The sequence below is a fragment of the Orbicella faveolata genome, unplaced genomic scaffold (genome assembly GCF_042242905.1).
Source record: "Orbicella faveolata isolate gen_17 unplaced genomic scaffold, um_ofav_v1 contig_2, whole genome shotgun sequence".
In the NCBI taxonomy this organism is placed as follows: Eukaryota; Metazoa; Cnidaria; class Anthozoa; order Scleractinia; family Merulinidae; genus Orbicella; species Orbicella faveolata.
In genome coordinates, this window is record NW_028301547.1 from 30,311,063 (window position 1) to 30,324,848 (window position 13,786).

Sequence of the window (13,786 nt, forward strand, 5' to 3'; positions counted from 1 at the left end):
CGATTAACTTTTAACTTCCGGGGCTGCCGTAAAATTTACGACTAGCATTTGGCAATATTAACCAAGGTACTATCATTTTATTTGTCACAGTGTGTTTTGAGAGTGAGTTTCATTCAAAGTGGCAGTTTTAGATCAATGAAACAGCCAAAACACAGTTCCTTTAATGAGAAAAAAAAACTTAGCTCTTATTACTTGTTTCGATTTTTTATTGACCACCTTAGGGTAATTTGGATTTACATCTTCACTAGTCAAAAAACAAAACTCGCGTAAGACTCGCGCTCTTACAGTAGTTTTCGTTTTCCCATACTTTGAGTTCCTATAAGGCTCAATCGATAAAAATATTTTTTGTTATATATTCAAATTTAAAACATAACTGTGCCTTGCACGAATAAAAGCTCATCTGACTGCTTACTAATTTATAAAATTGTTGACTGTACTGTCATATTTCAGTCGTGGTCTAGACTGCGAACGTACCAGCGGCTTTATATTAACCTCAAGCTGGACCAACTGATGTGATTATACAGGGGGGTGGGGGGGGGGGGGGACGGCCAATTGAAGCGGTAAGTCATACGTGGCGAAGTGCCTCAAGCAACCGCCACGCGAGTGTTGTCGTTCTCGCGCACCGATTCAACTCGATCCCTATTAGCCCCTATTATTACTCGAGCGAAAACAATTTTATAAACTAATTTGTTTAAAACGGTTTATACCTGTCTGACTGTGTTCTTTTAGGACTATTAACTGTTGGTTTGAGGCGAGACCTCTTTCATTATACAGCAGTTGTTTAATTTTAATTTAAATTCTAATTGACTGATTCGAGACAAAAGTGTTGCCTACTAAAACTTATTGAGCCAAATGAACCGTTTGAACCCACAATAAACATGACGAATGATGCTTGAGAAAAGTCGTAAACAATATCAGGAAGACTGAAGAAATAATGAATTTAATTTTTGGAACAAAAAAAATGAAACTAAACTTGCGTCACGAAAAACAGGGCATTTATTCTGATTGCTCCATCAGACTAAAGTGAAAGCAAAATGTCTGTGGTATAGATCTAGACAAAACACTGATTTAATCTGCGCTGAACGCACGTTTATGGCATAAACCAGGGGCACCCAACGGATCGTTTCGGTAAATTATCTGTTCGGAAGGCCTTTAATCCCCTCTGATTTTCTTGAGAGAATTGGCACCTCGAACTTTCGTAATATGAGAAATTTAATGTCTGTTGTTTTCGGACTGTTGAAAATGTCGTTTTGAGTACCGAAAAAAGGTCAGCTATCATTTTCGGAAAGGCGATAAGACCTAAGGTTTTCGGGAAATGGACAAAAAAGCCCTAATAAATTCGAGAATACTCAGGTTCCCCTAGAATATCCGAACAGATAAAAATTTTTTAGTGCAACCTAAAATTAACCTACAGAGCTTTAAAAGTACTCCAGATAGCCTAAAACAGCATCTAACAGCATTAGAGAGAAAACGGTCGTTGGGTGCCCCTGATAAACGTATGTCAAACGCCCGAGGGTCAGTCAAACGTTAGTTTTTTCTTGTTTTCGGTCATGAATGATCATCAGCTTTATGACGGTAGAAATGTGGATGCTTATGGGCCAAATAAACTTTTGGTAAAAGAAATTAAGTTGCCGCCTGGTGGGACGAGTTTTGAAGTCCAAATTGAAGGTTAGTTCAGACAAGAGATTCAGTCATTCAGATCATATTATGTTTTCAAAAGAGCCGCTAATTTCCCCGGTATCTAGTCAGCGCCGCTCTATTATACTGTTTATACGACTTGATAACCCAGCTTCTATAATCACTGGCACCCACTGAAAGAGACTAAAATTCTAGATTTCTTTCAGGTTGGCGATAAAGTCAGACAGGTATTCAGACAAGAGATTCAGTCATTCAAATCATATTATGTTTTCAAAAGATCGAGCCGCTAATTTTCCCGGTATCTAGTCAGCGCCGCTCTATTATACTGTTTATACGACTTGATAACCCAGCTTCTTTAATCACTGGCACCCACTGAAAGTGACTAAAATTCTAGATTTCTTTGGTCGCCGATAAAGAGGTTTGCTATAAATATTAGCTCGCGAGTCTGACAGTTCACGTAACGTTTCGGTCATAGTTCTACTCTACTAACTATGTTTCGGTAAAATGCAAGCCGGTGAATGTACCAGTCGGTTAGTCTTGAGAGAAATGTTCAGGCCGGTAGGCTTTTCAATTTTTATTTAGAAGGCGATGAGTCATGAACATTGAAGTTTCAGAAAATAAAAATTGATACATATACTTGGGCGATACTCGTCGCCGTTTTAACTTTCTCGGGTTTTCCTTAGTTTTCTACAGCTACTTAGCTCAAACTCTTCCTTCCGTACAAATTGTGCAAAATTAATTCGCACCGGGCGCTTTTTTTGCTGGCGAAGTTTTGTTAGAGTTTCATCAGCCTTCAGAGGAGCGAAGTGGCGGTTCTGCCACTGCCGCCAGATAATTCAAACGCACAGATGAATTTAGCATTCGCTTTCAGTAGAAAAAATCATATTTGTAAATCAGTTCATTTTTTCAGTTCGGTTGAGCAGTGTTGTAGGAAGGAGTATAGCAGGAACTGACAAAAAATGTGGAAAGTTCCTCCTGACCGAGAGGCAAACTAGGATTACAAGTCTCAAATATCATAAGTTTCTCGGAATCTGTTGCCCTTACCAGTAGAGACTCTCTAAGATTCTAACTTGCATGAACTTGAACAGCTCAGTTTTAGCGAGTATATCCTTTTATTTTTGCTTTGTCGTGGTTAGCAACCACTTGCTTGAATGTTCTACAATGACCCGGCGCCAAAATCATGTAGTTTTTGTAATCGAATGTATCTTAAGGAAATAATATAAAACAAGCTAGGTATCTAACTAATTCATAGAGGTTTTTTCCCTCAAATGTTACTGCAAACCTTTAGCATCCGAGGCTCGCAAATCAATAAGAGAAATGATGTTTTGAAGTTATCGATCGTTGACTGATGTCCTTACAGTTGATATTGATGATCTCGCTTAAAAAATAAAAAATAATAATTCTATTCATGCCATTCATGAAAGTTTAGATGATCAGGAATCAATAGTCATGTTTTGTTCACGTACCAATCATCGCCATTAAGAGCAGTGATAAATATCAGAACATAAACAAACGGATTATTACTGTATAGCGCCGTCAATTTTTTCATAACTGCAAAGAGGGTTCCTGAATTCCCTAAATGGGAAAACGATATTATAGCAATTTTAAAGTTGAAATTCGACAATTTAGTTAGAATGGAGGAGTCAAGCAAAGCGGAAAACTTCAAAAATGCTTGAAGATGATAAGAAAATGCGTTTATTATAAGCAAAACGAAAATTATGCAAGTGATAGCAGTAAACTGTTTTGTCAAATCAGTCTAACAGGACTGATTACCTAGTGTCAGGGGATACTAATTAATTCCTTGCAACTGTAAAAAGTCTGAGATCTTGGGGGCAATCTTTAGAGTTATGGTACGGAATATGCATTAGCAAATGAGCTGAATAAAAAAAATGAAACTGTTGTCTCGGTCCGCACGGCAAACAATAATGTAATGTACAACTGATGAGCGTAAGCTTATTTGCAATGCCTCTCTCCATGAATTAAAACGTCGTGTCGAATTTATGAATATTTATACAATGGTCGCAAACTTGTTCGGAACATGTTAAACGAATCAGTAACAGGTGCACGGACCTATTCTGTCTCAACATAAATATATCAACTACTTATTTCACTCTTACTGACTTCTGTTATACAAGAGCACGGATAAGTTCAATTTGTAAGTAAAGGGAACTCAATTCTCGGCGTTTTACACATAGTAGCCATCAGACTTTTATACGGTAAGTTTATTCACAATCTTGTCAGAAAAAATGAAAACCTACTTGGCAGCAATATTTTTGCTCACAAGATTAGGGCAAGCTGATTCATTGAACCGAGAAACATTTTCGAACGAATTTCTTTAAAGTTGATGTTTTTTTTTTTTTTGTTTTGTTTTTTTTTGATGCTCTGGTTTTTTTTTGTTTGTTTTTTTTTTTAGATCATATGACTGGAAGGATGTTGGTTAAGTTGTTACTCCTGTTGATGCTCTCCGAAGTGCTTCTGTTTTCTGTTTCTGAGGCAAAACCATGGTGGGGTGGTAGCCGCCGTAGAAGACGCCGTCGTCATCGTGCCAGTCCCCCGCCCTGTGACAGTAGCTCTCCATCAGGAATCAAGTGGTACAACGACTGGCATCAAACTTTCAAGTTTTCCTGTCCACCTGGTAAGTGAAGTTGTGAATTAGCCTCTTCCCAGCTTTCAGTCGCATCTCGGGGCACTCAAACCACGCAGTGAACCATCTTCATAAAATTCACCAGTCATTCCTCCTTAGCTCCCTCGTTTTTCGCGTTTCGTTCGGCGCGCGCGCAGTGCCGAAAATCCTCGCATGCGAAGTGAGTGTATCACACATGGGGCATGTGAGACGAGAGAACCACGTAAAGTTTAGTGTCCCTCCCAGCCAAATTTACCGTTTTCACACTCGCTCTTTTCGTTCGCGTGCGTTCGCATAAAAAAATAAAATAAAAAATAAAAAAAATAAAAAAAAAACTTTGTTTTTTGGTCTACCTTGATTGACAGATCCGAGGCAATTAACTACCACGGTAAGCGGAAACATATAGACGATGAACTCGAGTATTGATTGAAGACAAAATTCCTCACTAATGATTTACTGAAATGTTTAATTCAGTTATAAAAACTGAATTGAGACAAGTGCCATACCTGATAACATGTAATTTTGGTACTTTTACAGGCCGTTCCTTAAGCCAATGGAAAAGCATTCACAGAAACTGCAAAGAAGACCGTATCCACTATTTCAATTGTGCCTCTGGTTTTTGTCTTGGTTCCAGCTGCAGATGCGCATGGTCGGGCCATTACGAGCATGACTTTGACCAACCACTGAGATTCACATGCCCTCATAATGGCGTCATCACGGGAGTCACCAGTGAGTACAGCGGAACACACCGTGATCGCAGGTAAATTTGCTCGTGCAAATATTCCATTCGAAGAGCAGAGATAATGGAAAATTGATTATCTGTTTTATCTTCTCTTTTTAGGTTTGGTTTTCGCTGTTGCCATAGGGACGGTTACAAAGCACACACCTGTTTAAGTACCCGGTATGAGAACGTATGGGACGGAGATCTCGATTACACGGTTGAGCATGACAGATACCTGGTGGGAGTTAACAGTTACCATGTTGATTACTATCAGTAAGTATCTGTTCAGTTTCGGACTAGGCTAAGCAGTCTGTTACAAATCAACTTCAAGAAACATACGTGTATATCACAATTTTAAATTTGTTTCAGCTTCATGGGCAAACACGTGCATTTTGCTAACCAGTATTAAAACCAGCGATTTCCGTCTGAATCCAGATTTTTGACAGTTAATAATATCCAGTGGTGTTTTATGATAGTCATCTATCGACGCTATTTCACTATGGGCCTCCTTTCCTCTGCTGACGATGTGATGATGCAGATCAATTCACTACTGAACTGCCCTGGTTGTTTGCTTACCAAGCCCTTAGCTATTACAATCATTAATGTCAGCTAATGCCACTATGTGTTTATTTTCTTTTGGTCACTGTTTACTTTTCAGCACTTAAATACACACTGTTTTTTAATATGCTCCTGACGAGAACGTTTAAGAAATAGATTACATTCACCTTTTCTAGGGATCGTCGCTGGTCGTTCCACTACTGCCAAGTCAGCAAAGATTGAACGAGACCTGGAATGCAATTCCAGTAAAGGAAGCCCAAGCATTTGTTTTTGAGTCCTTTTGATTTAAAACAAGCAGCATGAACACTTTTGTGGTTCACAGGTGATGGGGGAATTAGATAAAGTAAATAATTAACATTTTTACAATGAATCTGTAAAATGCAACTAAAAATTAAGGTGCTCTGCTGAGCTGAGCTGTATGCTGATGGGATCATAATAAAGAATTTTCAAAAAGAGATCCTTCATCGTTCCTTTTGTCTCATAACGTGGAGTCGGGGATAGGAGGGGGTAAATAACTGATAAAGATTAGCCATTTTTCAACTTTAACATTCATGTTGAGATGTTTCACGGTGCCAGTCAATTTTGAGGGGCAATGTCACCATCGTTGTTTGCGGACTGCCCAGGGGGAGGGGCTGGGGGGTTGGGTTTGGTTCAGTAAAAATACACATAAGCAAAACAGAAATAAAGTGTAATAAAGAGACCGTGCAGAGGACAACTTTGATTTTTTTTTTTCTTCGGGCTAAATTTAGAGTTGCACAGTGGCTTTTTTCCCACACAGATCATATTTATCAGAATCTTACTTTAGAAGAGAATTAAGAATGTCAGCTGCTAATGGTAAACAATGTAAATTTCAAATCGTTCTTCGACATGAACCAATGTTATTGCCGAGGAACTGATAGAAATCGAGACTGGAAAACAAAATATCATATCCTACAAAGACATTGGACTACCATAAACCGCCGCTTATAAGCCCCCCCTCCCCCCCGGTTATGGGCCCATCTGCTTGTAAACAAAATATTCCTTCTGATTATAACCAGCCCCTCCCCCCCCCATCCCCCTCAACCCCGATATAAGCCCTCTCCGACTTGGTTGAAATGAAATGAATGTAATATATTATGTTTCATGAATGTAATATATTATGATTTCCATTTTGACTGTACATTTCCCGTTTGTGTTGAAGGCCTTGAACACACTACGCTAGGGAAATATGAATACACAACAATCACCAATCATTTTGGATTTGTGTTTGAGGAAAACTCAAGTAGGGAAAGTACATGTTTATCTTTTTCGAAAAGATCCGTTTTCACAATGTTTTCTTATCGCGCTAAAACGCAAAGCCTGCTTTTTCAACAGAAATTCCTCCAGTTTCATTAACCTTGATCCCAGGCTCTCTCTCCTTTGCCTCCCTTGGGATTGAGGTCAGGGTTTCACCACCGCTATTTTTTCTTGCTCTCGCTCCAATTTGTACACGGTCAGAATGCGGAATCCTGGAGGGGGGGGGGGGACTCCCCTATAAAAAGGACGGGGGTGGTCGTCGTACCTTTTAGGGGTTAAAAAAGTGGATTTTGGTACCTCTTAGAGTGTAATTAAAGCCTCTAAAGGTCCACAGCGGGAATAACAACTTAGTTGGCACAACTTAGGGTTGAAAAACAATTCAAGCCACACCCACAAAACAGGATCTTGGTATCTCTTATGGGCACCCCCGTCCTTTTCATATGGAAGTTCTGGTCCCCCCTGCCCCCTCCACCCCGTCCGAAATAAATGATAATAATAATAAAAAAAAAAAAAAAAAAACGGGAGTGCTTGCAGTGCACTGGCTACAAATGCTTCAAACATTTTCCTACGTTTCAGCTTTCCTTGCAAGTAAAATTATCAAAACAGGGTTCTTAATCAGGAACAGGTATTGAATTTAATGTTACTGTGGATTTGACTTCCTTCATTCTTGGAAGAAGTCCTCAGGCATTAAAGTGGAATTCCTTTAATATTATACAAAGTCTACAAGGAAATTGGAGGCTACAAATCTTTGAATTGCTCCAGCACAAAGAAGAAATTTTATTCCAGTAGGTATATGGCAATTTACACTGTATGTAAAATCATTTACTACAGTATCATAATCTTCAAGTTTGGAAGCACCATGTAGCTCTTGATATAGGTATATCAGAAAAGTAAAAGCTACACAATTTGAATTTTTTTCTAAAATATGTTGAAAAAACTTCATGAAGAGTTGTGATGCCATCTAGCTAAAACTGTGAAGGAGAGGTCATTGTTAACATTGAATGGTCAGATGATTAGATAATCAAATGCACTAATTCCTTATGATGTAACTTCTTGGAGGGTCCAACATAGGTTTTTTCAATCCTGCATTGCGTCACTATTTTTGGCTCAATCCCACTATCCCGCCTCATTCACAATATTTATCTCAATCCCGGCCACTTGTTTAGAGTCACAGTTCTCCTTGTAACCTCTGTAATGATGTGTGATTTTATTTCCATCACGTATTCCGCCATCTATTTTGTAACTATCCTGCATTCCGCCATCTATTTTAAAACTATCCTGCATTCCGTCTGTCAAAATGAGCAAATTCTGTCACCACCAAAATATTTTTATCCCACATACTGCCAATAAAATTTCTAACATCCCACATTACCCCTGCGAAATAAATTCCCAGTAGTCTGGGAATTCCTAGGAATTCCTAGGAATTCTTAGGAATTCCAAGTTATTCCAAGACATGCAAATTATGCTTTATCCAAGACCTTGGAATTTCTGGGAATATTTGGGAATAGTGGAAGGATGACTGGGAATTATTGGGAATTCCTAGGAATTCCAAGTTATTCCAAGCCATGCAAATTATGCTTAATCCAAGACCTTGGAATTTCTGGGAATATTTGGGAATAGTGAAAAGTATGACTGGGAATTTTTGGGAACAGCTAAAACACATGAAATATTGTGTTTGAAATTTCTATAAATTTCCCAAAATGTCAAAATTAAAGATGAACTCAGTGCATGAATCAGTTTCTGTGAATTAGTAAAAATCAACAGGATCATTTCCCTGGAGTTCCATACCTTTTTATTGTTGTCAAGCTCCAAGGTAATTATTTCCAAACAAATGTTACTACATTAATTCCAGTTTAAGTCTGACAACTCAACATAAAACTATAGCACTCATAACATTGCTTTTTAGATCCAACCTGATTTGTTAGTGTATATGTGCCCGTATGGACCCTTAAATCAAACACCCAGAGTTTAACTGATAGAAAAATGGATGCTCTCAGATCTGATAAATAGATTAGGCAAAAAATTCCTGTCAGCATAAATGTATATATATTATTTACAATTTCAATAAAACCAAAAGTATATATATGCATGTATATATTTAATATAATTGTAGATTCACACACATACCCATCACAGCCCACTGTTGAACAATTTTTGACTTGATCCTTTATGACTTTAGGAAAAAGAGGAAGACATCTCTCACAGATGTCAGAAATGAAAAGCTCACAGTTTCCACACACTTGCTGTAAATTTGCAAAACTGTACTGTGACATTCTCTGGACAAATTACCCGTAGTTTCATTAAAACAAGGATATCTTTAGCAGCCTCTCATTGTCATACAATGTCTTGAAATTAAGGCCAGAATAGCCATACAGGCATATTCTTTGGCAGAAAATGTTCTTTTCTTGTGAACAATTAGTTTCACTTTCATCAGGGGAGTCCAGTGAATGGCCGTCAGTGTCAGAGTTCTCAATTTCTTCAGAGGAGTCAGAACTAGAAACTTCAACATCATTATCTGAATCACTGTCTGTGGACAAATCTGAGTTGTTGTGTGTATTACATCAATTGGTATTTCTGTAGTCTTTTCAGGTACGGTGTATAGGCAACTCAATTTCATCAAATGCTTCTGTGAAGCTTCAATTCTTGCATAAAGGTTGACTCCATAGTCCATCAAAGTCATCCACAACATTTCTGTCAACAGCCATCTCACTCAGGCGAGCCGAAAACTCTGAGGTGTTCTGTTCATGGTGCTGGAAATGATCTCCAAGAAAAAGTGATGCAAGAGAGGGAGATGACATCAACTGGCCTGGGAAGACTGCTTTAAGCAATTTATGTGGTCAAATCTTGTAGATTTTGGTATGGGTATAGTGGGATCATCAATATGTTTCTTGTATTTCCTTGTCCTCGCGGTCACTTTAATTCATGACACAACAAAATCAAAAGAATAAAAAAGATTATGAGTCAGTGGGAAACAAATAAATAACTGACATAAATAAATGACAAATAAAAAAAACCTACATCTTGATGTATTGAAAAGACTATAGATCTCATATAATGTTAATCCTTATAAATAATTCAAAGGAAAAAATGATAAGCATTGCAAATTTCTACTTGCTGCATCGTGCTGACTGGGTGTTGAAACACGTGGGCTCTCAAAATAGATTTGGTCGACTTACAACAAGCTTAAGCTTATTTTGCAGAATTTATCTCGTTTTCTCAGGTCGATCTGAAACCTTTTAGGTGAATTTCGGCTTTTGGGGTTTTTAAAGAGCACACAATGCATTGCTTAGTTTGATTTATTTAGAATTATAGCTTATCATAACAGAAAATCCCTATAAAATTGGTTCCTTACCTTTGCAGTGAACTTGATTTAAGTGCCTCACGATCCTTTGTTATCTTGACAACCGTCGGGAACAGATCAACTAGTTAAAGTACGTTCGATTTCTTCGTAAAAAGTTTGTGTAGTTTTTTCCTTTTGAAGCTAGACCCATCTTTCAAAAGACCACCAACACAGCGTGGAAAGGGAAGCAGAGTTACTATCGAAAGCGACTGGTCTGGCAACCTTGTTGCCAGTCTCTCTCTCCTTCTTCTCCAGTTTCCATTCTCTCCTCAACTGATCAACTGAACCAATCACAGCACGCGAATTTTCACGTGACTATCCTCGTGACTGAGCGTGACAAAGATTGCGTTAGTCATTCTCTTTTGGCGCCCATCTTTGAATTTAGCGTTAACGGTTGATCGCTCGTGCGTATTAGTAGATTTCACTTCCAAAATTATATCAAAATGGTTTTTTCTGCGGTCCTGTGACTAGAAGAAAACAGCGTGAGTGTCATTAATGAGAAACATGTTATTCTTGACGAAGATTTGGAGCTAAAAGAAAGTCTTACTGTGGATGTTTCAACAGGGAAAAATTCAAAGGGCAGATTAGCTGTATACAAAATTATTTGGTGAGTAATCAAATTCAAATAACCCTATATTATACAAAGTAACTTCTTTTATTTAGACAAAAGCTTTTGAATGAACTTTGTCATCACGAATCATACACGAGTGGGTCACTGACAGTCATGGCATGAAATGAATTCTGGCTAAAGCAAGGTTGAGACAATTTAGGTTGCCCAGAGGGCATGCCTAAACAATTTGATTTGCGAATAACAAGTCGTTTCTCTCGCCACACTTGTTCAAACGAAACAAATATAGCAGTTCTCGCTGATCCCAGTCAAAGTTCTTGACAAAAACTCCAACGAGGCAGCCACAGTCTGCATGAGTTTGATATGTCTCCTGTGTGTTTCAGCCTGACTGTATGGCAATCCGTGTTGATCTTCAATTTTGTCCATCCGTATATTCTTTTGCGTTTACTCTATTATTTCAATGTTCCTTTAATGTTTTAAGTGTCTTTTTTAATATTTCTAATGTCTAAATTTGGCTAAAAACCGTGATATATATCCTCCAATTCGAGAGTTGTTGATACACTTATAGAAGAAGGAAAACCTTGATTTAGTCTACTGTAAGCTCAAGATTTATGTAACATATTTATCAATAGTATACAAGCACCTTCACAATTATCAAGTCTTCTCTTTTAACATTTCAACCAGCTTACAGTCAGGCCTTAATTAGCTGCATGTATTAAACTGTGAGCACATAAATATTTGGATCTTAGTCTTACAGTACCTCATATATATCGCAGTGTAATGTATTTTTTTAAATTTTGTTTTAGGTGTCATACAACAAAGATAAAGATGAAGAGGCTAGCTGCAGAATCAACAGAAATAACTGAACAGCAGCTAAGTTTGCCCAAACTCAGCCTTTTTAAATTAAATTGCAAAATAAAACTGAATTCATTTGATAAGTTTCCAGTTTATCAGTTGGTTATCAAAAACATCTTCTGGCATGAAAGGTGAGAACCCAATGCTCCAATACGCTAGAGGGCAGCTGGTTTAATTACCAGTTAAGGTCCGGCATCATCCTAATATTGCAAGAGTATTATAGACCTGATTTATGGCCCACGATAGGGAAAAAACTCAGTCCGTAACTTGCAGTACAGCCCTCAAACTCAGTTAGTAAGGGGTATGTATTGTATATAATAGGTGATCTTATTTTTATTATCAATACTATTTTTGTTATTCCTTCCTGCCTGCCTGCCTCCCTGCCTCCCTTCCTCCCTGCCTCCCTTCCTTCCTCCCTTCCTCCCTCCCTCCTTCCTTTCATCCATCCATTCATTCATTCATTCATTTATTTATTTATTTATTCCTTTATTTATTATTATCTTGGAGAAATTAGCTATACAGCTACTCTTGTAAATCCGAGGTGAAATAAAGGTGATGCATGTATGTAACATAATTTGAAACTTGAAATTAGCATCTTTGTGCTGACTTAAGTTTGTCATATGTACAAATTGCCAGGAAGTGTAAGATATTTTAAAAACCAGTCTGCTCACACAGTATACTTGTCTTCTTGTGTTGAAAACTTAAGGGTTTTTAGGGTTGCAAAGTAAAAATAATCATAGAAATATTTTTCCATGCATCACGAACCTTTGTTTCCATCCAACGCTTCAAAAAACTTTCCCCAGCCGTAGTAACTACACTCTATGATCATTGTTGTTAAGGTAGTTGGCTTTCTACATAATATTTGTAGATCTTTTTGCTGTCTGGTATCAACCAGTGCTTGATAATAATCTGTTTTACTAGACTCAGTCCAGACATTATACACTGGTGTTGGAAATGGAGTAAACTTTGAAAGCGAATAGCTGCAAAGGATTCGACAAACTCTCCCATTTCCATCTCCAAACGGGTGAAGATCAAGAAGTTCAAACAGTAACCAAGCACAAATTTTGAAAAGAGAGTAGAAGTCATCGAGCTCCTTAAGCCCGTATTTGGTACACAGATTGAACATGACGTTATACATGTCAAGTAATTCGTCGACAGCTTTTTCCATGTCTTCAGGTTGCTGGTAGTAGTAGCGTTCCTCAGAAAAATCATTATAACGCGACTCTTTGCTGAATTCACCACGTGCAGTTGAGCCTGGTTTGCCTTGCATGAGTATACGATGCGTCTCCTTTAGAAGGCTACTTTCTATAAGTCCGTAGTTCCTTGCTTCTTCTTCCCTCTCGATTTTTTTAAGCAAGTGTTCATACGCTTTTCTTAAGTTCAAAGTTTCTTGTTGATTGCGAGAAAGGGGAAGTTGCAAATTACCACCTCGCTTGTAAAAACTGTTTAGAAATTCCTCTGTCTCTTCAAAAGTGCCAAAGCCTTTTTCTTCTCCCATGTTCACGTGGAATATAAACTGAACAAGGAACTGATTGCGGACTTTTTCAACTAACTTTCCATCGTACAAATTAGTACTCTTGGCTTCTTCCCATTTCTTGTGATAATCCATTATTTTCGTAATCATTTCTGAAATCGTCACTTCTTCCTTTTTACGCCACTTAGGAGTTTCTGAGGCATCGAAAGGTAAGTAGGTAGCAAGCTTCTTTCTTCGTTCTTCCAAGCTGCTTTCTTCTGCCATCTTTTTGCGCCTCTTTTACACTTCCGCCTTCACGTGTCGACTTTCTCGTCCCCAGAGTTTGCCGTCCCTCTTAACCGGCGGGGCCTTGGCCTTGGCACGACGAAAAGATCGCACGAGCTGAAACACAAGTACATGGTGTAAGACCGCAACGTAATGTCGCGAACCCCTCTTCTATATGCTTACTTTGTCGCCTTGTTCAACCGGTCATAAGCCTGCTTATACAAGTTTGTGAGGTCTTACATCCGGGGGACTTACATGTAAAAGCAGTATAAAAAGAAACGTTTCAAAAATAAGCCGACTGAAACCAACATCCGGTAGTATAATTGGCTCGGAAAAGGGAGCAAGAAACATAAGTCGAATTCATTTTAAACTATTTTGTTTACAGGGAGATGGGCTATAACCAGGGAGGAGGAGGGGGGCCTATAAGCAGCAGTTTACTGTAGATCTTTTCATGGTTTCTGGTGCCATGT

General features: G+C 38.3%; 2 protein-coding genes and 2 long non-coding RNA genes across 5 annotated transcripts; 2 read left to right on the top strand and 2 right to left on the bottom strand.

Annotated features, from left to right (window-relative positions):
• Positions 1-1,549: 1,549 nt before the first annotated feature.
• On the top strand, positions 1,550-5,997 carry LOC110063975 (hemagglutinin/amebocyte aggregation factor-like). 2 transcript variants are annotated; one of them, XM_089290778.1, is made up of 5 exons: positions 1,550-1,668; positions 4,052-4,273; positions 4,799-5,021; positions 5,103-5,255; positions 5,717-5,997. In XM_089290778.1, exons 1-5 carry the CDS (start codon positions 1,551-1,553, stop codon positions 5,760-5,762), a joined length of 762 nt encoding a protein of 253 aa, XP_089146904.1. In that variant the 5' UTR covers position 1,550; the 3' UTR covers positions 5,763-5,997. The 2 variants fall into 2 exon arrangements, with proteins under 2 accessions (XP_089146904.1, XP_089146905.1); XM_089290779.1 differs by lacking the exon at positions 1,550-1,668 and adding an exon at positions 3,754-3,854.
• Positions 5,998-8,590: 2,593 nt separating this feature from the next.
• LOC149112779 (uncharacterized) lies at positions 8,591-10,296 on the bottom strand. The gene is made up of 2 exons (XR_016207572.1): positions 10,168-10,296; positions 8,591-9,728 (listed from the first exon to the last, which is right to left on the bottom strand). It is a non-coding gene; the product is annotated as an uncharacterized LOC149112779 (long non-coding RNA).
• Positions 10,297-10,664: 368 nt separating this feature from the next.
• On the top strand, positions 10,665-11,572 carry LOC149112780 (uncharacterized). Its single transcript, XR_016207571.1, has 2 exons — positions 10,665-10,762; positions 11,530-11,572. It is a non-coding gene; the product is annotated as an uncharacterized LOC149112780 (long non-coding RNA).
• A 149-nt stretch (positions 11,573-11,721) lies between these two features.
• LOC149112781 (uncharacterized) lies at positions 11,722-13,380 on the bottom strand. Its single transcript, XM_089290774.1, has one exon. It carries the CDS (start codon positions 13,314-13,316, stop codon positions 12,336-12,338), a length of 981 nt encoding a protein of 326 aa, XP_089146900.1. The 5' UTR covers positions 13,317-13,380; the 3' UTR covers positions 11,722-12,335.
• Positions 13,381-13,786: the final 406 nt, after the last annotated feature.